This window comes from Martes martes (assembly GCF_963455335.1).
Source record: "Martes martes genome assembly, chromosome: 9".
NCBI lineage: Eukaryota > Metazoa > Chordata > Mammalia > Carnivora > Mustelidae > Martes > Martes martes.
The window spans coordinates 744,712-772,274 of NC_137896.1; the positions used below are offsets into that span (position 1 = coordinate 744,712).

General features: G+C 66.1%; 1 protein-coding gene across 1 annotated transcript; it reads right to left on the bottom strand.

Moving 5' to 3' along the window:
- Positions 1-367: 367 nt before the first annotated feature.
- Positions 368-27,101, bottom strand: COL20A1 (collagen type XX alpha 1 chain; the record flags this gene model as incomplete). Its single annotated transcript, XM_080814716.1, has 39 exons — positions 368-554; positions 1,355-1,501; positions 1,716-1,782; positions 1,891-1,926; positions 2,478-2,549; positions 3,232-3,285; positions 3,554-3,607; positions 3,742-3,795; positions 3,857-3,952; positions 5,090-5,143; positions 5,793-5,879; positions 6,421-6,498; positions 6,583-6,741; positions 7,173-7,282; positions 7,473-7,615; positions 9,423-9,561; positions 10,259-10,297; positions 11,515-11,644; positions 11,823-11,983; positions 12,315-12,447; positions 12,601-12,743; positions 13,207-13,336; positions 13,802-13,941; positions 14,079-14,202; positions 14,305-14,450; positions 15,205-15,334; positions 15,652-15,821; positions 16,063-16,221; positions 16,420-16,584; positions 17,031-17,150; positions 17,474-17,632; positions 18,495-18,617; positions 18,827-18,985; positions 19,095-19,238; positions 20,239-20,349; positions 20,589-20,648; positions 25,563-25,679; positions 26,063-26,164; positions 26,771-27,101. The coding sequence occupies 39 exons, from the start codon at positions 27,099-27,101 to the stop codon at positions 529-531; spliced, it is 4,572 nt and encodes a 1,523-aa protein (XP_080670842.1). The 3' UTR covers positions 368-528.
- Between the last annotated feature and the right edge of the window lie 462 nt (positions 27,102-27,563).

Consider the following 27,563-nt stretch of genomic DNA (forward strand, 5'->3'; position numbering starts at 1 on the left):
GGTCCCCATGGGGCCCGAGCATAGGGGAGGTGAGCCAGCCGCTCTGGTGTCATAGATGGCCTGCTAGCGAGGTGAGGAGCCCCTGAGACTGTCCAAACCCCACACCTGGCTGGGCCCAGGAGGCCAATCAGCCGGTGGGGGTGCTGGGCACCGTGTTTGAAGCCCCCCCCCCCCAGCTCAAAGTGCAGCTGAGAAGCCTGGCCGGAGTCACGACGTAACAGGGAGACGGTGGGGCAGGGGTCCTCAAGGCCATGGAAGGGTGGCACGTCTCTCTGAGGGCCCAGGGTGGAGAGCCCTGGCCTCGCCCCGGCAGGGATGGGCTCCGGGCCCCAGGGACACCCCTCCCTGGAGTGAGCAGCCCCCCTTGGCGAGCAGGATGCCGTTTATCTGAGTGCGGAAAACGGTACAGAGGAAGGGCTCCCCACCCCCCTCCTTCGGCTCCCAGGTCCCTCCTGGACTCGCTGCTCCTGCCTCTTCCTCCCGCCCGCACAGCCGTCCTCGGTGCCGAGTCTGGGGAGGGGTGCAGGGTCACTGTGGGCAGCATGGGGGCCATCCTGGCAGGAGAGAAGGGGGGACAGGTCTGAAGGAGGTGGCAGGCAGCGGACACCCAGCCCACCGGGCGCGGCAGACTCGAGCCCCATGTGTCCCAGCGTGGCCCGCGGGTGCCCATGTGACTGAGGGCTCTGGGTTCCCCTGAGCAGGAGAGGGCTGTGTTAAGCTGAGAGGTGCAGGAGGTAACACTCTCCCTTCTTGGGGACCCTGACCTGACAGATGGGAAGACGGGTGCCTGAGCCCCCGACAGACACCAGCTCTTGGCTCCACCAAGGTCAACGGTGTGGTGGGGGGTCCTCATGACAGCCTGGGCCAGCCTTGTCGGAGAGGGGGTGGTCATCCCAAAGGCCGTGTCTGGAGAACTGTGGTGGGCTGTGGTGGGAAGGGGCTTCCCACGAGCGAGGCCCTCTCCCCTAACCCAATGTGTAGCCGGAGGGGGGAGGCAGGACCCCTCCCTGCCGCTCCTTTCTCCCCATCCAGGCCCACGAGCTCTGTCTCCCCCATCAGCCTCCCAACCATCCTAGCACCTGAGCTGTGACCAGCAGTGCAGCCCCAGCCAGACGGAGGAACATAGGACAAGGTCATTAGACCAAGCCCCCTGCTGCGTCCGAGCACACGAGGACAGAAGGGAGGGGACGGCAGGGGCCCCTTTGAGGACCCCAGGAAGTCCATTCCTGGCCTAAGCAAACTCGGTGTGTGCTTGGGGGCCCCAGGAGGGTGGGGAACCAGGGCCCACAGGACCCCCAGCCCGGTGCAGGGGGAGGGGCTGCAGTGCACCTGACCCTCCCTACGAAGCCAGTACCTCTGTTCTCAGGGCGCAGGCCGTCGTCTCCCACTTCTCCAGGGAGCGGGGCCTCACCGAGTGTGCTGGGGGGCCTGGGGGCCTCCAAGATGGGTCTGGGGGGCCTGGCGCTCTCACGGTGGAAGGAGCGGAACTTCAGTATATGAGCTGGGGGTTGGGGTGGAGGGGGCATCAGCAGGTGGGCGTGGAGTGTAGGGCGCCCCACGTGCTTTCCCCCTCACTCCATGGTGCGTGGCCAAGGAGAACGGCCATGCCAGGCCGGGGCTGCTGGTGACGAGGGGCCCAGGCTGGTGTGAGCACAGAGGCTGCACGGGAGGCCCGGGAGGCTCTGGGGTCCTCACAAGGAAGCTGCACCACTCACCCTGGACGGCAGACTCGCAGGCCTGGCCCAGGAGCTGGTAGATGGTGGCCAGGGACTGTGGCTCGCCCTGCAAGGAGAGGGCCACGTGGGCACGAGCCATGACCAGTGGCACGGGGGTCGGTGGCTCCCCATACTCCCTAGGAAGTGCCCAGACCCCAGATAGGGGCCTACTCACCTTCTCTCCTCGCTCCCCTTTGGGTCCTGGTAGGCCCTTAAGCAGAGGAAAAGGAGAAAGTGACAGAGAACTAGACTGACGGCAGAGGAGCCACGCCTGGACCCCATCCTGGCTCCCCTCTGGGCGGGGTGAGGGCTGCATGCCGGGGCCCCCTCTGGGCGCGGTGCCCCCTGACTCTGCTCCCAGTAGGGTGGGGGTCCTACCCATGTGGGGGGAGGAAGACCAGGCAGGGCGTAGCCTGACCCCAGGGAGCCACAGGGGGTCCCTCAGGGACAAAGGGTCAGCCCTTAGCAGGCAAGCGCGGGACGAAGGCCCAGAAGCCCACGGGCCTGTGCAGAGCACGTCCCCACCCATGGGCCTGCTTTCCTCCCCTTCCCAGTTGGAGCCCCCCCGGCTTACAGGCCCCACGTGCCCCCCCGCACTGGAGCCCAGAGGCCCCGTGTCGGGACCCCTCCGCGAGGTGGCTCCAGGCCCTCTCTGCTCCGGGTGGGCCCCAGACCCAAGGGCTTTGCAGGCCTGGCTCTACGAGGCTTTTGCTCACGTTTGCCCCGCCCCCAACTCCTGGGGAGGGGGTAGGTGGGACTTACCGTGGGCCCCACGACCCCCGGGGGTCCTCTCTCCCCACTGGTGCCCCTGGCCCCGGCCGTGCCCCGGAAGCCCTGCAGAGGTGCGGGGTTAGCTGGAGGCCCCCCAGGAACGTGGCTCCTCCTCCCGCCCGCCCTGGCTCCCTGTGGTCTGGGTCCCTGCAGCCTTGGACCGAGAGTGGATCCCTTCACGCGGGCTAGCCTCTCGTCCCCACCGCGGGGCTGGTCCATGCCCCAGGCCCAGGGCAGGGTCCCACCTGCCCCACCTCTCAGCCCTGATCCTTCCCTACAATATCCCTCGACTCTGTTCCAGCTGTCCTGACCATGACCATCCCTGAAGGGCACGTGCGGGAGAGGCACCAGGCTGAGCCTGCCCTGCCTCTCCACCCCCGCCCTCGCCCCGCTCAGAGCAGCAGGGGCCCCGCTGGCTGGGGAGGGCAGCCGAGAAGAAGGGGGCCCCGGTCGTGTCCTGCAGCCTGCCTCACCCACCCACCCTCCCCAGGCCCACCTGGGTCGGTTCCCACCATGTGGGTCTCATGCAGGGGTGCCTGGGGCTGTCTAACCCGCCTGGGGAGGTGGGAAAGGCCCTTGCACGGTGCTCCGCAGGCCCCGTGGACCTCTGCAGGGTTCCAGCCCAGGAGGAGAGGCCTCCTGTCACCCCCTTCAGCTGGGGCCTGCTCTGTGTTCAGCCCCAAGCCCGGGCAGGAGGTTGGGGTGAGGGGTTGGGGTAGAGCATCGCAGGGCACGTGGTGCCTACCCTGGGGCCCGGAGGTCCGGGCAGGCCGGTGCTCCCCTCGAGGCCTCGCATTCCCTGAGGGCAAAGGAAGAGGCGAGCTGGGGCGGGAGGGGGCCTGGCAGCCCCACACGCCGTCCCGCACGCCCACGTGGTCGCAAACACGACCGGTCCCCGGGAAGGCGGTGCGCACCTCTGTGCGTCACTCTGAGAGCCGGGGCGGCCAGCCCAGCTCAGGGCCTGTCTCCCCGCCCCAGGGCACTGACCGCAGCCCCCTCCCTGCAGGCCAGGCCGCCACCCCCACGGCCTCTGGCCAAGGCCCTCCTGTGGCAGGCTTCTCTCCCACCTTTGGTCCCTGGAGGCCGACCTTCCCGGGGGCGCCCTGGTGACCAGGATGGCCCTAGAAGGGAACACAGATGGCTGGTGAGACTGAGGCCAAGGTCTGAAGCTAGGGAGGAGGCCCGGTTCCCGAGACCCACGTCCCCAGCCCCTGTCCTCCCCGCCCACGTGCCCCGAGTGGTCTGACCCCACTACCTTCAAGCCTGGGAGCCCCTGGTCCCCTTTCTCTCCTTTGACCCCTGGCGGACCCTGGAGAGGAAAGAGACTCAGCAGGAAGTCTGTTCTGGAGGACGGGGGAGGCAGCACCTACCACGGGTCCCCGCACGGTTCGGGCCTGGGTCCCTGGTGACCCCTGCTGAGCTGCAGGACCCTCAGGTCCCATCTGTTTGGGCGGCCCCGGCTCTCCCTGCGGATGCGGGCAGCGGAGGGGCTGAGGCCTGGGGAAACTCTAGCAGCCCCTCCCTCGGTCCTGCCTCTACTGGTAGCCCTGGCCCTCCAGCCGACTTTGGTACCAGACCCAGGCTTGTGCAGAGACGTCTGCACCGCACTGCCCACCCCAGGAGGGGTCCTGCGGCGACCCTCTCTACAGCCAGGAATGGACCGAGGCCACGGCTCCAGGTCCCAGAGCCTGGGAACCTGTCCTCCCTTCCTGACCCGGAGGGGTGCCGAAACCGCCATGGCAGCGCCAACCCGGACGGGCAGTCACAGCGCTCCAAAGCCCAGGCCCCAGACTCAGGCCTGGCTGGAGCGTCCTCCCCAGTCTCCGAGGGACAGGGGACACCCACTGTTCCCACTGCTTGACATCGTGGGGGCGGTGAGAGGATGCTCTCAGGGAACGCTTGTGAGCCAAGCGTGTAAGCGTACCGACCTCCACAAAAAAAAAAAACACGGCAGCCGTTCTCACGCGCAAGCATCAGCGAGAACGTCGCCAGTAAGACGCCGCAGACAGCCCCATGCCCCATGGCGGAAAGGACCCAGTTCAAGCAAGGCAGCCCAGGATCCGGCAAGACACTAAGATCAGTCACCAAACGAACAGCTCCAGGACGAGAGGTTGTCGGGCTGTGTCCACAGCAGCAAACCTGACTCAGTACCCACACTCGAGTTCCAGTCTAGTAAGACAAGAACGCGCAGACGGGACGACCACACCCCAAAGCCTCTGTACCCACCCCCGGTGCTGGGTCCGCACTGCCGCAGGCGGTTAAACGTGGTCAAGACTCAGGCAAGTGGTGGTTTCCACAGAGTGTGAACGCCCCCAAGAATTAGTAAGAAAAGTGACCTGGTAGAAAGGGTTCAAAGGACATTTGTCCGACAAGAAAATTCCAGTAACTTCCAGAGGGAGCTGGAGCTGCTTTAGGAGAAAAGCCTGTTGAACTGGGCAGCAACAGGGTCCCCTCGTCAGAGCGCTCAAGGCCAGGGTCATTTCTGGGGCTGGGGTGGGGAGCTGGCCTCTCCCTGGGGAGGGCACCTAGCTTCGAGCTGTGGGGCTCCCTCTGCATTCCCAGGAAAGGTAGGGTCCAGCCCCATAGGACTCCCCACTACTCACCCTGGGCCCTGGGAAGCCCTGCTCTCCTGGGGCTCCGTTCCTTCCAGGGAGGCCCTGCAGGGGCACGGTCAGAGCTCAGCACCGTCCCCCCAAGGGCCCCACAGTATTGCCCTGGACTGCAGTCCCCAAGTTTAGGTGGAGAAGGGGCAGGGGCTTCCAAGGCAAGAGACCCCCAGCCTGTCCTTGCGTCCCACAGCCTCTGCGTAGAGCAGGCCCCTCTCCTGGCAGGTCCCGGTTCAAATCCTGACCCCGTCTGGTATGGGCCACGGAGCCCAGAGCCCGTGCCTGTCGACCAACAGTCTCACTGCAGGCCCCACCCCATGGGGGATGGTCCAGGGCCTAGAGAGCCGCCTCCCAGTGTCCCCCAGCCAGAGTACCCGGGACAGAGGCCGCCCACGTGGCTGTGATGCATGGCCAGGCCATGTCACACTCACTGGTCCCCACCAGCACAGTGCTGCAGCCCCACGGGGAAACTGGGGGTACGCTGGACCCCACACCAGAAAGGGCTCCGCTCAGGGGAGGGCGGCTGGGGGGAAGGAGAGGCTTGCCGGGAGGGGTCGCATGAGGCTGGGCGCACGAGGCTGCTGGGGACGCGTGAGCCCATCCCATCTGTGCGGCAGGCTGGGACCGCTGCTCGGTGCTGTGACCGTGGAATGTTGCCAGGAGCCCCTGGGCACCCCAGGGGAGGAGAGGATGGACTCACTGGAGGTCCTTGGGGCCCCGGGGGCCCAGGGGTCTGCGAGGAACAGGTGCAGGCAGAAGAGAAGGCGGGGCAGGTCTCTCCATCCTTCTGGGAGAAAGGAGGCCCCACGCATTAAGTGCGTCCCCAGCTGTTCTTGTCTGAGCTCAGAGTAGCCACAGACTCTGGGGTTCTAGGACGCCTGGCAGGCTGGGAATGAAGGGCAGGGACCCCATCCTGGGTGCCGCCTCCCAGGCTGCCCTGCCTGGGCCGTCTCACAGTCCCTCCCAAGTCCAGAGCATGGCCAAGCCCAGGGTGGGTCCAGTGCGAGGAACCCGGCCACACCTGCAAGGTGTAGAGGCCAACCGAGTCTCTGGTGGTCCCTCTGGCTTTGCCGGCTGACCCCCTTCCTGGCCCGCAGCGTACACCCCAGCTGTGCCTGCAGGAAAGGGCAGTGGGCACCCCTGCAGCTGGGGACTTCCTGACACATTCCAGCCTGCCTGGCCCCCAGGGCCTCCGGCTGCCCAGGGCTCCGGCTCTGGCCCAGAGGCCACTTCCTCCAGGAAGCCTGTCCTGCTCTCCCCCAGCCCCATGATGGACATACCGTCTACCCCCAGACTCTAAGAGCCTCGGCAGGCGCTGGCCCACCTACCGCCGCAGGGAGCTCGCAGCACACGTCCTCCTCTGCCCAGGAGTCACTGCACACGATCTGCAGCAGCTGGAGCTGGAACTACGACAGAGAGGGTCAGCCAGACGAGGCCGGGCTTCCGTGGCCCCCTCCGGCCCAGCCCGGCAGGACAAGCCCCGTGCTCACTGTGGCTGAGCTGCTCCGGGGGCCCCGGGCCTTGGCCAACCTCCCCAGCATCACGAAGCCCGTGGCAGGTGGGCTGCCCGCCTCCCCAATCGGCCTCTCGGCCACCTTCTGGCAGTCCACGTAGAGCCTGACCTTGGAGCGGCCCACGGCCACGTGCACCTGCCGGACACCAGCACGGGTTCCCCTGCCGCCCCAGCCAGCCAGGGGGAGCAAGGGCCCGTCACCAGGGCAGCAGGACCCTGACTCCACCTCAGGTCTCATGGGACACCCCCTCACGGGGCCTCAGTATCCCTTTATAAAGGAGACCGAATCACACCCTCCCAGGGGAGGGGCCCGGGAAGGGCTGGGATGCTCTCAGACCCACATGAGGACACCTGTCTAGAGGGGAGTGCGGGGCATAGGCTCAGACAGGCCAAACATGACTTTCCAGGAAAACGGGGGGCGCAGGGGTGGGCCACGGTGCGTGACGGGGGCTGCGGGTGGGAGGCAGGCACGTCCTGAGTGTCCTGTGGGGGTCTGTCCCCAAACTCAGGGACTGGAGGAGGGTCCTGGGGGAGGCAGACTCCAATCATTCAGGAACCTTCCAGGACCTTGTGGAAGCTTCCGAAGAAAATCTTCCTCACTTCGGGCAGGTCAAAGGTCACCTCTTGCAGGGTGGCCCTGGGGTCGTGGTTGAAGTAGGTCAGAGACTTCCTGCCAGCTGCAGGGGAGGGGTGAGGAGCGCATGGGACCCCCAGAGCAGAGTGGGGCGGCCCCAGGCAGGGCACACGCCAACGCACCCCAAGCCTCAGGGGCCCGAGCATGGACGTGGCTCCGCCTGGGGCATCCTGGGCTGGCGCGGCGCAGAGCTCCTCCGGGTGCACAGACCCGGCACCCCCCCGCGGACTGACCGTCCAGCAGGACCCCCAGGATGGGCTGCAGATCCTCCGCCGTCATCTGCCATAAGGCGAAGGCCTCGCGGGGAGTCTCGGGCAGCACGCGCAGCAGGAAGACCACCGTGTGCTCCGGCGGGGGCGCAGCCAGCTGGGGGCCGCTGTGGGGGCACGGGGGGGGTGACTGCAGGCCCAGGAGCGGTGGGGGGGTCCCACCATCCCCCAGCCCCACAGTGCTGCAGTGCGGGGGTCTGCGACCATGCTGGGCCTCTCCTGCCTCCATCCCCAACAGTAACGTGCGGTATGTGGGGGACAGAAGTGCCCCCAGGCTGGTGGCGGTTCAGCCACACGTGCTCTATGGCTGGGACCAAAGGCCACCCCACCAGAGTCAGTGTTCACGACACTCCTGGGCAGGGTCCTCCAAGACCCCATTCCCTGGGGGCTCTACAGGGGCAGATGGGGGCAGGTCACAGGGGCCTGGCAGGAGGGTCTCTGGGCCTGTGTCCTGGGGTCAGGAGCCCACAAGCCCACAGGTGGCTCTGCCCTCGGGAGTTGCCCCCGCTGACCCGAGCTTGTTGGTGTGCTCAGAACAGGCAGGCAGGGGGTGTGTCTGTGCCAGCGCCCACTGGTGCATGCTGAGGGGTGGGAAGGGCGGGGAACAGGTGTTAGGTCACCCAGTAACATTGTTCCTGCAGGCCTATAGCCTCACTCTCCGCCCTTCATTTGCTCTTAGGAAAACCAAGAGCCCAAAGAGCCAGCCCTGCACATTCTTGAGGTTTTCCAAGCAAACTGACCCCAGGGCCTTGGCACAGGCTGCTTCTTCTTCCTCAGTGCCTTTCCCTTCCCTATTGTCTCCCTGGTGGCCCTTACTTGTCTGCCACTTCCTCGGCAGGGCTTCCTGACCCTTCAACTCTTCCCAGCCCAGAGCCCCACTCTGGCAGCTATCACGGCACGGGGCACTTGCACTGGGTGACCTCCCCTGGGGTGGCTGATCGCATCTGGGGTGGGGGCTGCACCAGCAGAACGTGAACTCCAGACGGTAGATAGTGAGGGCCTGAGAAAGTCTGTTGCTTGCAGAAAAGGGACAAGGGTGGCAGACCAGGTGTCGTGCTGGCCTCATCGTGCTGGCCTCATCCAGGGAGGACAGCCTCAGGGTTCCAGACACTCAGAGCAGCCCGCCCTGATAGAGACCCCAGATTCAAGCTCGGATAGGAGGAAGGGGACACTGAGAAAGAGACCGGCTTCAGCCACCCACACGCAGAGGGAAGACCTGTCACCCCCTGAAAGAAACGTTAACACAGGAGCAGGTTGGGGTGGGTGGGAGGAAGAGGACGGTGAGGGAGCCATGAGCTCGGACGGGAGGACGGCGGCCGGCAGAGCGGCACCTTCCGCAGCCACGCCCGCCACGCCAAGTCCTGAATCGGGGCGGCCTGTGGTGAGTGTGGTGCGACGAGCTGTTGTGCGGTTTCCGAAGCTCTGGCACAGAGCCGATGACCGCGCCGAGCGCGTGCAACCCGGGAGCTTAAGGTGGGGCCATGTGGGGCGTGGCCCAGTGACCCGGATCCCAGCCGGCTCCACCAACAAGGTGGCCGTGAGGAGCCACGCCGCCTTGCCCACGGCCAGTCCCGGAGCAGCGCCCGCGGGCACCCAGGGGCCCGCGGTTTTGCCGGATCCACACACACCCAGGACGCAAGAGCTCCCGAGGGACACAAGCTTCTGTATCTCCAAGTCTGAGCCATGCTGGGGTCACGCGGGAAAAGGACCTGCGTGCGGCCACGTTCCGCCCCGGAAGATTTGTTCATCTGCAAAACCCCACCTGCCTGGGGGGGTCACCTCATCGGCTCTGGGGGGCTTGCACCTGCCACAGCCTCCCCAGGGAGACGGGGGGCATCACGGGGAGGATGTGGCCACCCACGCCCGCTCTGCAGCTGCCCCCTCTGGGGCCCTGTCCACTCCCGGGCCCCCCACCTGGCCCGGCGGGTCAGCTGAGCGTCCTTGAAGAGCGTGAAGGTCCGGGCGCAGCCGAACGCCGCACGCTCCATGGCAACGCCTCGGATGGACGCGTGCTCCTCCTCCACCAGCCCGAAGGCCGCCATGAGGTCGAAGCCTGGGTGGGCGTGGCAACAACAAAGGGGTGATCAGAGACTCGGGGTGGGGGCGGGGCAGAGAGAAAACACCAGGGGTCCAGGGAGAGGGGAGAGGAGCAGCCCAGGGCGCATAGATGGGAAGACGGTGACTGCGAAGACCGTGGATGGACGCACCCTTGGAGCCCGCGGTGGGTGGGAGTCAGGCTGGGTGACGCCAGGGTGACGCCACCCCTGGTAGCGGCAAGGGTGCCCAGCCGCAGCACCCGGGCCGACTCAGCGGGCTCACAGCGTCTGCACCTGCTCTGACGTCAGGAGCACGAGTGAAGGGGATCTTGCCTCCCTGGGTGCCCAGGGTGGCCCCGGGCCTGGGGCGGGAACAGGGGAGGTGGGAGAAGCCACACCCTGCTCTGGGCAGATCTGCCACTCACATGTCAGCCCCGTGTCGGGGGCCGTCCCTGGGTGACCCCGGCCTTGGCCCCTCTCCCAGCTCCTGGTTAGCAGAGAGCCTGCGGGAGGCCCTGCAGGACCCAGGACCCCGGCCTCGTGTCTGCATGGCCGTGTCCCATCTGTAATCTCCATAGTGATGTGAGAAGAAAGCGCCAGCTCATGGGGACCCCCCTGCCTGACTGCCTCTAGTGACGCCATGACCTGGTGCACTGTCACTGCCCCTTCACGGCAGGTGGGGGAGGGGTAGGTGGGGGATGAGAGGCTTCCTACCTGGGAGGGGGCCGTCGGGGCTGAGGGGGGGGCAGGCTGCTGGGAGGCAAAAGGAGTCAGGGTCAGTGGTGGGTTCGACTGCATCTGGGGCGCCTGGTAGTCACCCTGCCCTCAAGTCCACAGTGCAGGGAGCCACAGCCTCGTCCACACCAGCTTGCTGCTCTCCTGGCCTGGGGGCCCCCCACCACAGGAACGGGACAGAGAAGGGACAGGGATGGTATCCTGCTCCCCTGGTGGCCGTACTCCCAGCCCTGGAAGACAGTGGCCAGCCAGGGGGGCTCCGATTGGGCGTTGCACCCTGACACTGGCCACCCGAAGTGCCAAGGGGCCGGAAGACGCGCGGCTGCGGGGATGTGCTAACCCGGCCTGGCCGCGCAGGTTTCCTCCATGACCAGGGGCACGGGAGGTGCGCTGAAGTTGTCCGCGGGCCGGTAGAGGCACCACAGAGGGAGGCCCCAATCCCCAGAGGCATTCAAGCCCAAACGGGATGGCCCTACGGAGGGCCACAGAAGGAAGGTGCTGCGGCCAAGCTGAATGGCCTCTGAGCGTCCTCTGCTCTGAGTGTCTGTGATTTTCCAAAGAAACCAGCAACAAACCAGAACCAGCACGGTCCTCTCTGCTGGGTCCTGGCCTGTGGGTGGCAGTCCCCCAGGGACCACTGATGCCTTGTCCATGAACTTGATGCATCAAGGTAGGTCAGCCTGGGCCTCCCCAAGTACTGCCCCTGTGACCCTCGCCTGCCCTCTCTGTGATCTGCATTCGGCTGGCCCAGGACTCCCGCCAGGCTGGGTGTCTGCCCTGACCACTCGGACACACATACAGAACCTCGAGCCCACTCCGCAGTTCCGAGGACCTGCGGGCGAGGGCTCCATCCAGGCCCCCAGCTGCACCACCCCGCACCTGTTATACTGGACTGATAATGGACTTAACCGGGGGCTTACTGTCTGCGCTGTACAACAGGGACGGTTTCCATGAAAACCCTGAGCTCCCTTCTGCTACCTCTGTGCGGCCGGGCGACGTGCGGAGCACGACAGGCAGCACACCCTGCTGGCAGGTCCCCAGGGTCTAGGCGTCCAGGTGCCTGGCTGGGCCTGGGGTCTGACTGGGGGCTGCCTGGGCATGAGGGTCTGGGGTCTAGCTGCGGTCTGGCTGGGTCTGGGTCTGGCTGGGGCCTGGCTGGGTCTGGGGTCTGTCTGGGTCTGGATGGGTGTGAATGTGGGGTCTGTCTGGGTCTGGTGGTCTTGGTGCCCACTCACTCGTCTGGCCTGTGGCAGACACGGGCGCGCTCTCCCCTGCTCCGTAGACCGCCGAGACCTGGACCCTATATTTGGTGGCTGCCAGCAGGTCGGGGAGCGTCACATGGTTCCTGGGTCCTGGGACAGAGATCTGGGAGGGGGGACACAGTCACCTAAGCACCCCCACCCCAGACCATCTCTGCTCTCATTTGTCTGTGTTCTGCCACGGAAGTATTGCCCCCCTCCACAGACAGGGTGGGCTCTCTCCCTGTCACGGCGCCCGGGACCGGGGGGCCCACGAGGAGCCTCCCTGCTCCGCCAAGACCCACCGACATCTCCCGTCCTGAGCCTGAGGCCAGCATGTAGGTGAGCCGGTAGTGGAGGACGTGGCCACTCGGGGGCGTCCAGGTGACTCGCAGGCTGCTGGGTGACTCGGAAGCCAAGGCCAGGTCGGAGGGCGGGCTCCGGCGTGCTGTGGGGTGGGCAGCATCTGGGGGCTCAGAGAGGGTGGCCTGGAGGACAACCAGCACGCCCTGCTGCCACATCCCTCCGCCCCTAGGCTCGGCATGGGTGGGGCCACTGGCACAGTCCTGAGGACAGCCGGGATGTGAAACCTCGCCACCCCCCACCCCGGAAACACCTGCCGGGGGTGCTCAGGGAGAGCCTGTGGACCCCGTAGTCAGGCCACAGGGTCAGGGATTCAGGGAGCTGTCAACGGTTCTGGGAGTCTGAGGTCCTGGGCCGGAGCTGGGCGAGTCTGGGGTCCCTCTGGGCTGTTCCTGGTCCTCACGCAGCTGAGGGGCACAGCAGGGGTCACCTACGGGGGGTGTAGCGGAGGGACACCGGGTCACTGCGGGCCCCGTCCCTGTAGTAGGCCAGGATGGTGATCTCGTACTCCAGGTGGCTTTGGAGGCCAGGCAGGACCGCCACGCCCAGGCTCCCTGGGACAGAGATCTGTGGAGAGAAGGGACAGGCTTGCGCCTTGAGGACAGGGGTCCTCATGCGGGGCTCTGCCCACAGGCCACGGGAAGTCGGGTGCCCCTGGGATGAAGGGCCAGCATCTGAGCGCTCCTGAGTGGGGATGGTCTTCCTCTCCCCTCCCCACACCTCACGGGCCTTCCCATCTCCCATGGGCGTCCACTTGATCTGGTAGACGAGCACTCCAGAAGCCGAGGCGGCCGCCCACTCCAGCTGGACCTCGTCTCCGGGGAGCTCTGTCACTGAGAGCTGGCTCGGGCTGGGGACTTTCCCTGGGAGACAGAGCAGGGACACCGAGGCTGGGGCGGTGGGGCCTGGACAAGCAGCGGCGCGAGGAGGGGCCAGTGTACCCCGCTGAGGCCCGGGGGTCCCACATGCTCCCACCCTGGCCAGCTCGACAGATACCTGCCCCCGTGCTCTTGGAGGTTTTGTGGCTGCAGGATGACACCTGGGGGACCACACAGAGGGGAGCCCCGGACCCCCCCAACAGCCATACCCACATTTCTCCCCTTTCCCCAGGGCCCGGCTGCAGTCTGGTCTGGGCTGCTTCTCGGGGGGGCCCAGGTCCTGCCCTCCAGGGCCCTGCGCCCCACATCACACCCGCCGTGTCTATGTGCCTCCACCTAGCTCAGCACTGCCCACAGCCGCCCCTCGGCCGACGCGTTAGCTTGAACCAGCCATCGGGGGAGAGAGGAAGCCGGCCTGGGGACCCCGGCCCGACCTCGGTGCACTCACGCGTGGTCAGCCGGCCAGTCAGTGTGGAGGAGCCACCCGCGGGGTAGACGCAGGTGACGTGGACGGAGTAGGTAGTGGAGGAGAACAGGGGACCCAGAGTGGCTGAGGTGGCATTCCCAGGGGCCTCCACCTATGAGGCAGACAGACACACAGGTGCAGGCCTGGGGCCAACTCCCCAGGCTGGGGAGGGGTCAGACTCTGGCAGGAGGGGACCATGGCCCGTGTCCTGGAGCAGGGAAGCTGCCACGCAGGCAGGGTCTCCTGGGCCCCCGCCTGCTCCCACCCCCTCTCTCAAAGAGCCCGACAAGCCTCTCGTGAGGCCCCGGGCCCTGCAACCCGCTGCCCGGAGGTGGTTTCCGGGCCTGCGTCTGAGTCCTGGCTCCGCACCTGTCCCTTCCCCGAACCTGCAGCCTGGGGCTCCCAGAGGCCGGGATGGAGGCTGCTGCTCGCGGTCCCCCCACGGCAGCCCAGGCTGGGGCCCGGGGGCTCCTCCAATAGCCAGCAACTGTGAGTGCAGGTGGGGGGTGGGGGGCTGGCCCCTGTGTTCACCTTGTCCCACTGGACCTCAGGGCCCCCAGGCAGGGGCTGCTCTCACCTGCCCCGAGTGGCTGCCCTCACTGGAGACAAAGCCGACCCTGAACAGGAGCACGGGCCTCGGGACGCCCTCCCAGAACACACGGGCCGAGTCGTGACTCACGTCTGAGAAGCCGAGGTGTCTGCGCAGTGCCAGGGAGGCTGGGGGAACATCACGGCCTCAGAGACTGGCTGGCACCCACTCCCCAACCAGCAAGGCCACCAGAGGGCTCTGGGGACCAACACCTGGGGGAAGGGGCTCTTGTCCAGGGGGCAGCTGCCGGGGGGCGGACGCTTACCGGTCCTGGCACGGATGCCCCGGGCCTCGCTGGCCTCTGGCCCTTGCAAGCTCTGCACCCAGATGTCGTAGTCCGTGCCAGGCTCCAGGCCGTCCAGCAGCACCTCTGGCTGCCCCACCCACACCTGCAGGGGTGTGGCAGGCAAGCTGGCCCCTGCCCATGGCGCTGCCCAGCCCGCACCCCCCAGAGCGCCCTCCTCTGCATCCCCTCTCAGGGGGCCTCGAACCTCTCTGCCCTCCTCCTGGTGGCGTTGGGGGGCTGGCGAGCACCGCACCAGGTACTGCGTGGCCTCGGCCGATGGCCTCCAGGTGAGGTGAACGGTGGTGGGCGTCACTGCAGCCAGGGTCAGCGCCTTGGGCGGAGGCAGAGGCGCTGGGGGAGGGGGGACACTTTAGGGACGCAGCACCTTGCAGAAAGCATACGCACACACACGGGGGCACCTCACTCAAGTGACAGACGGCCCCGGGCCATGCAGACCTTGCGGTGGGTCTCAGTGGAGACGGAGGTGGGAGGGTGGGGGGCACCCACAGACCCATCCGACTCTGCCCCCAGACTTCGCTTTGGGCCACGTTTCCAGTGGACAGCTCTGGGGAAACGTGGCCGCCCTGTGGGTCTCTGTTTAAGACTGCCTGCCCTGAGGGTGGGGGTGCCAGGCCCCCAGGTCAGAAACCCCACGGGGAAGCCACACAGCGTAGGGTCCAGAAACGGCAAATCTACGCGGACAGCCACAGACCGGGGAGTGCCAGGGGCTGAGGGGCTGGGGGACTGGGGTCAGCAGCTTGGGGGCCCGGGCTTCTCTCCGGTGAGGAGCTACTCCACAGCGAACTGTGGACAACGGGGGCAGGACCCACGGCCACTGAGCCTCACACCACACAGCTGAGTTGTTGCAACGTGGGAATTATGTCTCAAGAAAGCTTTTAAGGGGGCTCATGGTGGCCCGAGAGGGCAGGAGATCCACAGCAGGCGCGAGCAGCTCCGAAGAGGACACCGAGGGTCAGGAAGGCCCAGTGACACCGCAGGCGGGCTGAGACCAGGCCAGGCTCGGCACCAACCCTGCTGGCAGGGGCTCCAAGGGGAGGCTACGGGGGGTGACCCCCGAACCCCAGCGTGACTCCACCCCACCCACCTGTGGTCACAAGGCCCCGCAGGCCCTCGCCGACCCCGGCCTCGCTGACAGGGAACACAGACACCAAGTACTCGGTGCCGACGGTCAGGTTGTGAAGCGTCATGGATGAGGCAGGCCCGTCCAGCACCACCTGGAACAGGAGCCACAGTTGAGCCTGTGGGGTGGGCAGCGCAGGGGTGTGGGGCGCAGGTGTGCAGAGCACAGGGTTGCGGGGCAGGCGCAGGGGTGTGGGGCAGGCACACGGTCAACTCTGGTGGGGCTGAGGTCAGTCCTCGATTCCCAGGTGACCTCGGCCACCACACGGCCACGGGTGGCGAGAGGATACGCGCCCACTCCACCTTTCCACTCGCGCTGGTGGGCCACCCTCACCGTGCCCTCCGCCCTGTGGGACAGCTGTGTCATGCATGGCCCTGACTCTGTCCAGGGCAGGCAGAGAGCCCCCCTCACCTCCCGCAGGGGGCCACCCCTGGAAGGCCGCCAGGTGACCAGATACTTGAGCGGCAGCTGGGGGTCTGGGGTCCAGGACAGGTGGACGCTGGAGGGGGTCGCCTGGGTCAAGATGAGGCTGGTGGGAGTGACGACGGTGTCCGGGGCCAGGGTAGCCACAGCTGGTGTAACTGTGGGAGGGAAGGAGGATGGTCAACGGCCCAGCAGGTGGCCTGCATTAGCAGCTACCCTGCTCTCCCCAGCGGCCACTTCCCGGAGGGACAGGTGTCCCCCAGGCTGCAGACACCCTCAGAGCCCTGGGAGCCAAGGGGAGAGGGGGCTCAGGGCGTCCCATCTGGGGGCCACAACCGCCCTCTCCCTCTGCCCAGAGGGGCCAGGCAGGGCTGTGGCCGGTGAGGGGACCCTGCTCACTCGGGCCCCGGCTCCCGCCTTGGACGTTCTGGCAGATGAGGCGGCTGAGCGAGCCGGCCAGGGTGCCAAGCTGGGGGAAGTCCTGCACATTGTGGACGGTGATGTCCAGCGGGGGGGACGCCAGGAGCTGCAGCTCGGCCTCGTCTGCGTTCTTCACACCTGCTCACAGGGTACAGCGGTGAGGACACACCTGGCCCCACCCGCCCCACACTGTTGTCCCAAACTGCTAGCACGACCAGGGGCCCCTGGCCCGAGTCACCCAGCACTGTGAGGGACCCCCAGCCCAGGGCGGACGGGTGGGAATGGAAGCTGCCCGCCCGGCCGTGAGAAACCCAGCCGGGGCAGGGGGCTGCTCACCCACAGCAAAGACGGCGACACCCAGGTCCTTGAGGACGCGGCCGGCAGCACGGGCATCGTCCTGGGATTTGCCATCCGTCACTAGGACCACCACCTTGGCCGCCTCTGGACGGGGCCCCGCCCCGGGCTTCAGGTTCTGCTCCCGCACGTGAGTCAGGGCCAGGCCTTGGGCAATCAAGAGTAAAGGCGTGTGGCCCACGTGACCCTCCTGCCCGACATCGCTCCACCGGTCCCTGACCCCAGCAGGGCCCACCGAGTCAGTCCCGGCCGCGCCAGTGGGCGCTCCAGAGGCAGGACCCACCACGAGACCCGGGGGGCTGCCTGCGGGAGACGCTGCTTGGGGGCTGATCCACGGGCGGCCCCTCCCAGGAGCTCGCGCCCATCAGAGGAGCCACTGGCTTCCAGCAAGACTGGCTGACGGGAAGCCCCGTCTTCATCCGAGGTCATTAAGGGGTGTTTTGCTCTTGACGAAGGTGTGAGTCAGGCTCAGCACCCGCATCGCCCTCGGCCTCAAGGCTGGGAGGCTGCCCTGTGGGATGGAGTCGGGGGAACTTCGGGACAGAGACCCGGACAGACCCCCAAGGCCGGGGCTGCTGGGGGCCCAGGCGCACCTGTGAACGTGTTTCCCCCTCTGTAGCGGAGGTTGCGGACGGCTGCCAGCACCTTGTCCTTGCTGCGGAAGGCGCTGAGGTCCCACTCGGTCTGGGGGTCTCCACTGTACTGAGTGAGGCCTGGGCGGGGGCAGTTCTGGGTGCTGACCTGCCCAGCGTGCACACGGCCTCACCGGGACACCAGGCAGGGTACACGTTTGCACCTGGACAGGTCACCAGATCGTCCCCCAGCCCCTGCAGGAGCCCCCACCCGCCCGGCCTGGGGGGGGGCAGCTGGTGGGTGGCCGGCGACCCCGATCGGCAAGGCTGTCCTCCGGCTTCCCCAGGAGGCTCTGGGCCTCCTCCCCACCTTGCCCTTTCTCCAAATTGGGCCTCTCCTGGGTGGGGGTAGGACTTGTGGGGACACCTCGGGCAGGGCGGTGGGGCAGGGGGTTGGTACCCACCGACTTGGACTTTATCTGGCCCGATCTCAAAGGGCTCAATGACGCTGGCCAGGAAATCTTTGACCTGCTGGAAATGACTATGGCCAATACTCCAGGACCCGTCCACCAGGAAGATCACGTCCACGGGTGTGGGGGGTGTGCAGCGGAACTGGGAGTTGGCTGGGAGGGAAAGGAGGGAGGGAGGAGCTGGGCCAGGGCCACACCACTGTAAAAGCCCCTCCCGAACGGCTCCAGGCTGTGCTCCAGCCCCCAGGGTCTCCTTCCCTGGGTTGGTGGACAGAGAGGGGCCATGGGGCTCTGGCCTCAAGTATGGCAGGTGGCCAGGTCTTGGGGACCCTCTCGGGACTCACAACACCCTGTGTGAACCCTGGTCCATGGTGTCAGCCCTCTGAGTGCCCTCAGGGAGGGCTAATGAGACCCCTAGGTACCCCAGCACCTCTGCCTTCCAGTGGCCTCGGCAGGGCTGGTCCCCAGGTGCAGCTGTCGACGTGGGGACCAGCGGACAGAGACTAGCCAAGGGGTGTCGACTGGGGGGCCGGTCAGCATGGCTGGCAGCTCTAGCCTCAGGCCTCACTGGCTGGGACAGTGGCTTGACCTGATGACCTAGGAGCTCTTTGGACACAAAGTCTATAAACTTGGTGCCTCTAGGCCGAGCCCCAGACCCAGGCCAGACCCCTCGTGAGGACTCCTGGGTAGGGTGAGTGCAAGGAGATGCCGTCTGATGTGGGGCACAGCCCTGCTCAAAGCACTATGTGGCTGGGGAGACCGTCCCAGCAGATGCCAAGTCCATTGGGAGACAGCGAGGGTGAGAGAGGGGACGTGTCCACCTGAGGAGAGAGATCCCTCTTTCTATCCCTACTGTGACTGACGGGGAGACAGAGTCAGGGACACCCTGGTCTGGTGGAGGAGGCGTGACCAGCAGAAACGCCACAGCTGTCTGCCCTGGGTCACACAGCGGCCCCACCCCCGGCCCCCCCAGGTCCACAGAACCTGGCGTCCCGGCAGTTGTCCCGGCATTTACCTGGTGTCTCCGTTGTTGCCACAGAGCCCTGGGCCTGGCTCTTCCGCTCCTGGTCTGTGGAGGGCTGGGAAGGGGCCTTGCCCCCCGAGCCCCTGGCTGGGCGCTGCTCCTTGCCAGGCAGCCCTGCAGAGGTCACAGCTGGGTCACTTCCCACCTGCCACACTCAGGTGGGGCCGCAAGGGGCATGGGGGCCCGAGTGCACCCCCCGCGGGTGGCCTGTCCCCGTGAGCTGGGGTGAGGGCCGGAGGGCGGCCGGCTTGCTCAAGGAGAAGCTGGAACGTGAGAGCCGACCTGAGGGAGAGCGTCAGCCACGGAAGGTGACCCACCCTCACCCCGTTCTGCGCCACCAAGACTGGGTGAGTCTTGACTTGGGGACGAGGCAACTCGGGGCTCGGGGCCTGGGCTCCCCACGTGGGAGGGTGTGGGCTCCACGGCCGCCTCCAGGGGCTTCCGGCTGCTCCCGCTCGCCGCGTGACTCTTCAAGTCCTCGACTGCAGGGAGACATGCGGGGCTGTGAGCGTCCCCCACCCCGGGGGGACCCTGCTCCTTACACACAGCCCCGCTCCGAGGCCGGGTTCCTTGTGCAGGTCACAGACTTACTCACGAACTCCCTCTGTGCCAGCAGGGCGTGCCCGGAGCCGGTGAGCTCGAAGATCTGCACGGTGTAGCCCTTGGAGGGGCTCAAGCCCCCCACTGTGGCCTTGGGGGTCTTGGTGGTCAGAATCACTTCCTGCTCTGCGTCCCCTGGGGCGGGGGTGGGGAGAGAGACCGAGACCGGGAGTGCGTCCAGGCCCACGTGTGTTAGTGTCCGCGCACATCGCAGAGTGGGGAGGGCCTTCAACCTCTAAAATTTAAAAAGATTGCCCAAGACTGCTCGCTCACGTCGCCTCCGTCAAAAACCAACACAAGCTTTTTCTGAAGTGAGACAATGTCACGGAAGGTCCTAAGGTACTTCCGTAAGTTTTCACAACGGCGGATGCCCAGTGGTGGGCAACCAGGAGTACAAGGAACCAGAGGAGGGACAGGAAGTGCCGCGGGTGCTCCAGACAGTGGCGCTCGGGGCTTCAAGTCAGCTGCGCTAACTAGTCAGGACACTTAGAGATGAGCCTATGGATTCAGGTATCAAACTAGAAACAATTAAAAAGAAATCCTAGAATGTAAAAACCAAATGGACATTTTCCAAATGGAAATTCTAGAACGGGGAAACAAGACCTGAAGCTGGGGATTCAAAGACCGACCGAACCACCTCTTACATGTAAATGAAGACATAAAAAGTGGTCAGAATAGAAAACACAAAATTAAGAATGGAGAAATAGGGCGTCTGGGGGGCTCAGCAGTGAAGCGTCTGCCTTCGGCTCAGGTCATGACCTCAGGGTCCTGGGATCGAGCCCCACAAAGGGCTCCCTGCTCCGCGGGGGGTCTGCCTCTCCCTCTCCCTCTGCTGCTCCCCTGCTTGTGCGTGCGCGCGCTCTAATAAATAAGTGAATAAATAAAATCTTTTTAAAAATGGAGAAATAAAGGAATTAAAAATATAGAAGAAAGCATCAGAGGCAACAGAGCAGGGAGAGCCTTCCGCGTGAGCTGGACGTGGGGAGGTAGCAGTGGGCGCATCACAGGCCTCACCCTCCCGCTCCTGTCCCCGCGGTCCTTCCCTCCCGTGGACACACGGGTGCTGGGCTGCAGGAGCTGGGCCCAGAGCAGTGTGCCAGCCGCTGGCCCTGCCGGCCCTGCCGGAGCCCCATACCTGCCATGGGCTTCACCTGCACCAGGTAGCCGAGGCCGCTCCCCTCCGCCTCCCTCCACTTCATCTGCAGCCGGTCCTCGGGCAGCACGGCCAGCCTCAGGCCGCTGCTCGCTGGGGAGACAAGACCGGGGGGTCAGCCCTGACCCCTGGACAGCACCCGGCAGTCGTGGGGGGCCCAGCCCCACCCACCAGGGGGCACTGGAGAACCTGAGGCCTTATCTGGGGCTGGAGGGGGACCGGGCCCTCTGAGGGTCCCGGGTGCCAAGGCTGCCTGGTAGGTCCGGTGAAGAGACTGCCCCCACCCAGGGAGGCCCGCCCGGCTCTGTGAGGGGCGCCCCTGCCCTGCTGACCGGGGCCCAGGCCAGCATCCAGGATCAGTAGGAAGAGCCCTGCTGGGTGCCGGGGCTGTCCTGGGAGGAAGAGGGGGCGTGAGGGCCTGAGGCCTGGGGTGCGGCCTGGCCATCAGGGAAGCTTCCGGGAGGCCCGTGGCAGGGTGGGTATTTTTGGAAAAGGGGGACAGAGATGGGCTTCTTCTGGCTGCCCCAGGGAGAGCTGGGCCATGGGAGGGTGGCAGGGTTGGGGGTGCCCGGGGCAGACACAATGACCAATGGTTCAGGGGGGGAAGCAGCCGGACTGGGCCCCCGGATGTGCCCGGCGGCTCCCGGGAGCGCCAGGCTGAAAGGCAGGAATGTCTCATGGTGGAGCCATGAAAAGCCATTTGTAAGCGGGACCCCCTCCCAAGTCCTGCTGATGAAGAGTGCTCTGTCTCACGGCGCCTCTGACACGGTGGGGGAGACATTCCCAGCTGCCTTGGGGCTCTGCATGTTAAGGGGCCTTGGTGGGGCACAGGGCAGACGGCCGGGGGCCTGCTGGTGAGAAGCCCCCCAGGAGCGCCCCTCAGCAGGGCCCTCCCTGGGGAAGGCAGCCCGGACCTGCAGGCCCCCACCCTCCGCCCTCCTAGGGTCCGGGAGGCCCAGGTCTGCCCAGAGTCCGCGGGATCCCTGCTGAACCCGGAGCACAATGTGTCTGTGGGCTCATGAGTGACTTGGCCCCACCATCGCGTCAACCTGTCAGAGCCACGGGGACCCAGGGACATGCCCCAAAGACCATGGCCAGTCTGCATTACAAGTCCGCACCGAGGAAGAGCGGTCAGTAGACCCGTGCCTCCCGCCACTCGAGGTGTGGCCGCACGGCGCGCCCCTCTGCCGGGCACGCGTTCTCAACAGGGACTGGGAGTCAGACACTGCAAGACTCCGGCAGTCGCCCGGGAGCGGCACCTTCCAACAGGGGGAGACGCAGTCTCCCACCCTCACAGGACTCCCTGGGAGCCGCCTGGGCTGGGGGCCAAGCCAGGGCGCGGGCAGCCACCTTCCCAGAACCAGGGCAGGCCGGTGCCCCTCGTGGGGAGCTCAGCGAGGACGCCGGCCCCGTTCCGCAGCTGCGTCCCTTTTGGGCTATTCCAAAGACACGGTGATGACTGTCACAAAGGTAAGGACCGTCAGTACCTGGTAGAAAGCCATCAGTTTGGGCCATAAGGCGCTGCAGGGAGGGCTGGGCAGCCCCGCGTTCTCCTGTGCCTCAGAGTGAGCACGGAAAGGGGAAGGAGCGAGAACAGGTGGCACAGGATGGACGGTGTGGATGGACAGTGCTTTCCTTGGAGGACAGGAGGAAAAGGGGGTGTTCCTCCCTCCCCTGGCTTTCTGCTGTTTGGAAATTTTACACTGAAGAGGTGTCCTGATGGGGCGCCTGGGTGGTTCCATCGTTACGCATCTGCCTTCGGCTCAGGTCATGATCCCAGGGTCCCGGGATCAAGCCCACATGGGGCTCCCTGCTCCGCGGGGAGCCTGCTTCTCCCTCCCCCGCTCCCCTGCTGCGTTCCCTCTCTTGCTCTCTCTGTCAAATAAATAAAATCTTAAAAAATAAATAAAGAGGTGGTGCCCTGAAATAGTGCAAGAGAAAGCACGGATATAAGACAGAATTCAGTGCCGCGCGTGTTAGTAAGCGTCAGAAAGCACACAACAGCATCCCCACGCGGGCCCGACAGATAGCAAGTTGGAAGGTCCAGCAAAAGCTGTGGGTAGCGCTTGGGGCAGAGGACATAGGTGGCCTCTGGTGTCGTCTTTCCTCCTCGAGCACACATTCAACTCAGAACAACGGCTCCGGGGGAGTTAGGAGCAGGCGGTGGAGACCCCTCCTGAGTGGGGCCTGTGCCCTGCCCCGGGGTGGGGTTGGGCACTGACCGGTGCCACATTCCCAGGAAGTGCCCCCCTCATGTCCTTACCTTGTCCCTGGCCAAGTCCCAAGGCAACACCCAGCCACAGCCAGAGGCAATGCCCAAGATGGGGCCGTGTAAGGGCATTCATGGTGCACGGCCTGTGGGAAGAGTCCACTCGGCCATCTTCTGTCTGTCCGTCCATCGTCCGCCCATCAATCCAGCCAGCCATCCACCCATACCAGGCATTCCACAAGCCGTGATCTGGAACTGCCCCCTACAGCGGACCTGTGTCCTGCACGGCGCGTGCAGGTGTTTCCCCGGGTGGGCGGTCAGCTGCCCTTCCCCTGCCCACCCTGGAGGCATCTGCTGTAGCAGCCTCTGGTCCTGCATCCCGCCCTCAGGACATTCTCACAGGCCAGCACCAGGCCCTGACAGCTGGCCCAGCCACTCACTCGTCATTAGGACAGACTGGGACAGCTTCTGCCAGGGCCACGGGGCCTGGAGAGGGAACGGAGCCATGTAGGGGCAAACCCTATCTGCAGCCCGAGGGGCATCAGAGCTGGGACCTCAGTCTGAGCACAGACCCCTGGGGGCTGTACAGCAAGCCCTCTGCCAGCCCCACGAGGGTGTGTCCTGCCTGAGGACCGGCTCCAGTCGGCCTGTCGGCTGGGAAGTCCTTGCAAGCAGGTTGGGGTCAACCCTCCATCTTCAAGCCCCACATAGCCTGGGGAGCTGCCTCTGTGGACAGTGCGGAAAGGACACACAGCACAGAAGCTCAGGACCCCAGCCACACCCCAGGGGGGTGGGCAGCAGCCCCGCAGAGCAGAGCTGCTGAGCTTCGGGGCTGTGGAGGGCTGGGGGCCGGTGCATGGGCTCTGGACTCTCCTGGGCCCCGGAGGCCCCTCCTGATCCACATTCTGAAGCCAGAGCCCTCTGCTCCCCAGAAACCTGACTTGGTGGGACCCTTGCGGGGAGCCCTCTGCAGTCTGCCCTCCCTGCCCCAGGCCTCTTTGAAAAGGCAAGATCGTCCTCTGATCACGGACCTGGGCAGACCCCTGGTGGCCCCCCAAGACCATAGGCGAGTCACTAACCTTCTCCGGGGCGAGGGTGGCGTCCCTGGGTCCCCCTGCACTCCCCCACTCCGGTTCTGCTGCGGCCCCCGAGAGCCGGGGTTTATGAAGGTCCCGGTCCCTCCACCCCTCCACGTCACTGCCTCAGCCCACCCCCTGGCCCGCCCCTGGCCTCCTCCCCTCCCAGGGCTCTCTCCCCCTTCCCAGCTACAGGCCAAGAGTGGGTGTACAGAGTTCCTGTGTGAAGGACAGTTGCCTCAGGGCGGGGATCCCACAGCACCAAACACCTTCATCCCTCACTCCACACGGTCAGCCCCAAAGCAGGGATCACCGGGCAGGCACCTCAGGGACCAAGGCCACTATGTGTGCACAGATGATGGGCCGGTGCCTCTGGTGGGGAAGCACAACACTTCCTCCAGGCTCCTCTAACTTTGGCCCAGTGCCCAGGCCCACACTGGCCCCGCCAGGAACCCTTCCTTGCAGTAACGGTGTCTCCGCTGCCCTCTGGGTCTGCAGACCCAGACAAGTGCACAGCCCCTCCCAGCCACCGGGACAGCCCTAAGCCTACTGCTTGGCCGGGGACACTGGCCAGACCAGACCCCATTCCAGCCCCAGCCCTGGACCCACCTGAACCAGGATCACCCACACAAGGTCACTGAGGGGTGAGGGGAGCTGACTACCAGGAGCCCCACAGGGCTGGGAGCCTGTCCTGACGCCAGCTTCCGGAGACGGTGCTTCGGAAGGGCTGGCGCGGCAGGGGCTCTTGGGCTAGAAGGCCACAGCTGGAGACATGGCGTGTGCTGGAGGCTGGCAGCCTTCGGTGGCCAGAGATCTGGGTCCGGACGCTGCTGGGGGAGGAGGGCCCTTAACCGACTCCCATGGGGGCTCAGCCCCCTCCCCACACTCTTGTCCACAGGGAGGACACTGCCTCGCCACTGCCAGTCTACCAGCCCCAGACCGGGTAACACTGCTGGGCAGTGAGGGTGCACGGTCTCGGGCCTGGGCCAGGAGACCAAGGTGGCCCTGCTGTAGGTGCCACAGTGCCCCTCTGTGCACTCTGCTAGCCCACCCCACTACCCCTGTCCTGACCGCTTTGTGAGCCCTGCTCTCTCCTGGGCAGACAGTGCTCCTATGGCCAGGAAGGGCCTCAGGCCTAGGCCAACTGGGGCTCCGAGACTTACCGGAGCCTGAGGACCCACAACTGGACACCAGGACACCAGTGCTGATGGACGCAGAGCTCAGGGTGCTGGGCACCTGCCTGGTCCTGGGACCTACACCCCAGCCAAGCCCCACACGCTCAAGTGTGCACCAGCAGAGAGCACTGGATCCAGCAGCCACAGACAGGCACTGGACACACTGTGTCCACCTGTGGCTCGTGGGCACTCAGGACACACACACACACTCACACGCACCCCACTGGGGTGCCACCCTCCACACACGTAAGCCACTCAACTCCTCAGCACCCCTGGCTGGGCGCTGTCTGCCCCTCCCCTGTGTGCCCACCCTGGAGTCCTGCAGAGCCCCTGAAGCCCCAGAGACTAGTTAGCAATGTCAGGGCTGCCCCGGGTCCCTGAGAAAGAAAAGGACGGCCCCACGTGCTGGCCGGCCTTCACTCCAGCGTGCGGGTAGGGGCCCTGAGCGCACCCCGAGCACAGGTCCCACTTCCCCCAGTTCCCAGCTGATGCGGGGGGGTGAGCCCCCTTGACCGTATCAGTTGGGTCAGACCCAGCAGGACCGGTGGGACGGGGGTGGTGCACACCAGACCGTGCAGAGGGTAGGGCCCCAGGAAGGCCCCAGCTCCGGGTGCGAGGTGCCAGGACAGTCGCAGCACTGGGGCTTGGAGGCACGGTGGCCTGCTGGATAACTGAACGGGGTGGCAGAGGTTGACCTGTGTTAGACGCACGGCCCAGAGAAGTGCAGAAGCTCACGGGGAGACCCAGAGAGCAGGGCCGGCCTTCTAGCGCACCTGCTGGTCAGCCCCAGCACCCTCCGCGACGGGTCTGCAGCAACCAGGGACCCTCACCCTATGGTGGTCGTACCAGTCCCTGGTCGACCCAGCGTCCTGGAGCCAGGGTCTGGGTGGAACTGCATGCAGAAGGTCAGAGGGCTTGAGGGCAGCCTCGTGGCCACTGGCCCAGTCTCCCTGCCAAGCTGGCCTGAGGGGCAGAGGGCTGGCTAGTCAGCACGAGTGGGTGAGGACCCCTGGGATCCAGCCGGAACTGACCCTGGGACTGTCCCGTGTAGGATCCAGCCCCCTAGGGACCATGCCCCACCCAGATCTGCCTCCCAAGACCAGATGACCCATGGGAGACCACCCAGAAGAGAGCTCTGGAAAGTGCACTCAGCGTCCCTTGGCTCCGCCTCTGACTGCTCCCCCGCTGGGACCTTCAACAGGGCGCAGGCTGAGATGGAGGGCGCGGGGCTGCAGAGCATTCCTGCCCAGGGTCAGGTGAGCTGCTGTGGGCCCTGGGTCCCAGGCAGACACCCACTGGAGACCTCCTTGCCCTCCCACCGGCACCTCCGGGACCTGTGTGCTCACCTGCGTCACTGCATCGCTCTGTGCCAGTGACCCTGCCCGGGAGAGGACCAGGGAGATGCTCAAGCCCCAGCTCCCCATGCGGGGCCCCACCCTGGACCACACCTGCACAGGAACACCTTTGTCCATGAAAGGCCTCGGAACGCCACGTCCCAGCACCCCAGAAGGGGGTCCGGGGAGCACAGTACCCCTGCCCGCAGACATCTGAACACTCACCACCACCCTGGTTACTGCATCTGGCATTGAAGGGGGCTCCCAGGCCAAAGGCAACTCACTCCCAACGTACCACGGCCTCCAGGATGAGAGACTACAGAAGAGAATGCAGCCTGGGCCCCGCTGAACCCGCCAGAGCCGCAGGCAGAGCCAGAAGCCCCACCCCGACGGGGGAGGGCCCCAGCGTGGAAACCAAGCCCCGTCCGGATGGGGGGCGGACACCTGATGCTCGTGCTCCCTGAGCACCGTCACCCTGGGATGCTCGGCCCCGGGCTGGCAGACCGACCTTGGGTTCAGCTGTCTGCCCTGGGGGTCTCTCCCCTCGGGGCCAGCAGGCTGCCGGCTCAGTGACCGAGACTCTCAGGCAGCAAACACGCAGCTGCTCCACGCTGGGTGTCCCTGCTCCTCCGGGGGTGTCCTCAAGCCAGAGCTGTGGGCTAGTGCGCTGTCCTGGACAGCCCCTCGGTGACTGCCAGCCCAGACGCGCCGCAGACCGACCCTTCTGCTGCCGGCACCCGTGCTGGGAGGGCCTGTCCTGGGACATGAACAGCTGGTGGCAGCAGAGCTCGTGGTGGGCACATCTGGCACCAATCACCCAGTAGGACCCAGGCACATGCAGTGCCTGGTCAAAGGGCGGCCGACAGCAACGCAGGAACCGGAGGAAGGGGGTGTGGGACGGGATGGAGGACCCAGCCCGGCTGCGGCCTGCGAGCAGGTCTACCAGACTGGTAGGGGAAAGGCACCTCATCCGCACCGGACTGCGACTGTGGACAAGGGGGTGGTGGCACGTGGGGCACCAGGTGGCCTCCGGGCACACGAGGAGATCCATGTCACCACGAGCCAAGCCCTGGGAGCAGAGCACAGAGCTGGCAGAGACGCAGGGGCGGCAACCCAGCCCCACGGAAACGCTCCTCGCTCTAGACCGGCGGAAAGACCCGGACACCGTGCAGCTCCTCGACGAACCCTGGGGAGACCGCCCCGCGGACCCGCACCCCGACCTGGGCTCGGAAGGCGTGTGCCGGCCTGCCTCCCCCTCCCGTTTCACTTCCACGTCCCCCTTTCTCAGCTGTCTGGGGTGTCCTCGGCGAGCCACCTTGGCTCCAGTGGGCCCGGTGCTCGTACGGACAGAGGGCCCGGGTGCCAGGGGCCGTGTACGGCCACACGTGGAGATCTGGAGAGGTGACACAGGAGAGCGGTCCGGCAGTGACACAGAGCCGGGAGGGCCCCAGGCACATCCCTCACGCAGAAAAGCTGGCCCAGAACAAGCCTGGGCCTGACGTATCAGAGCACA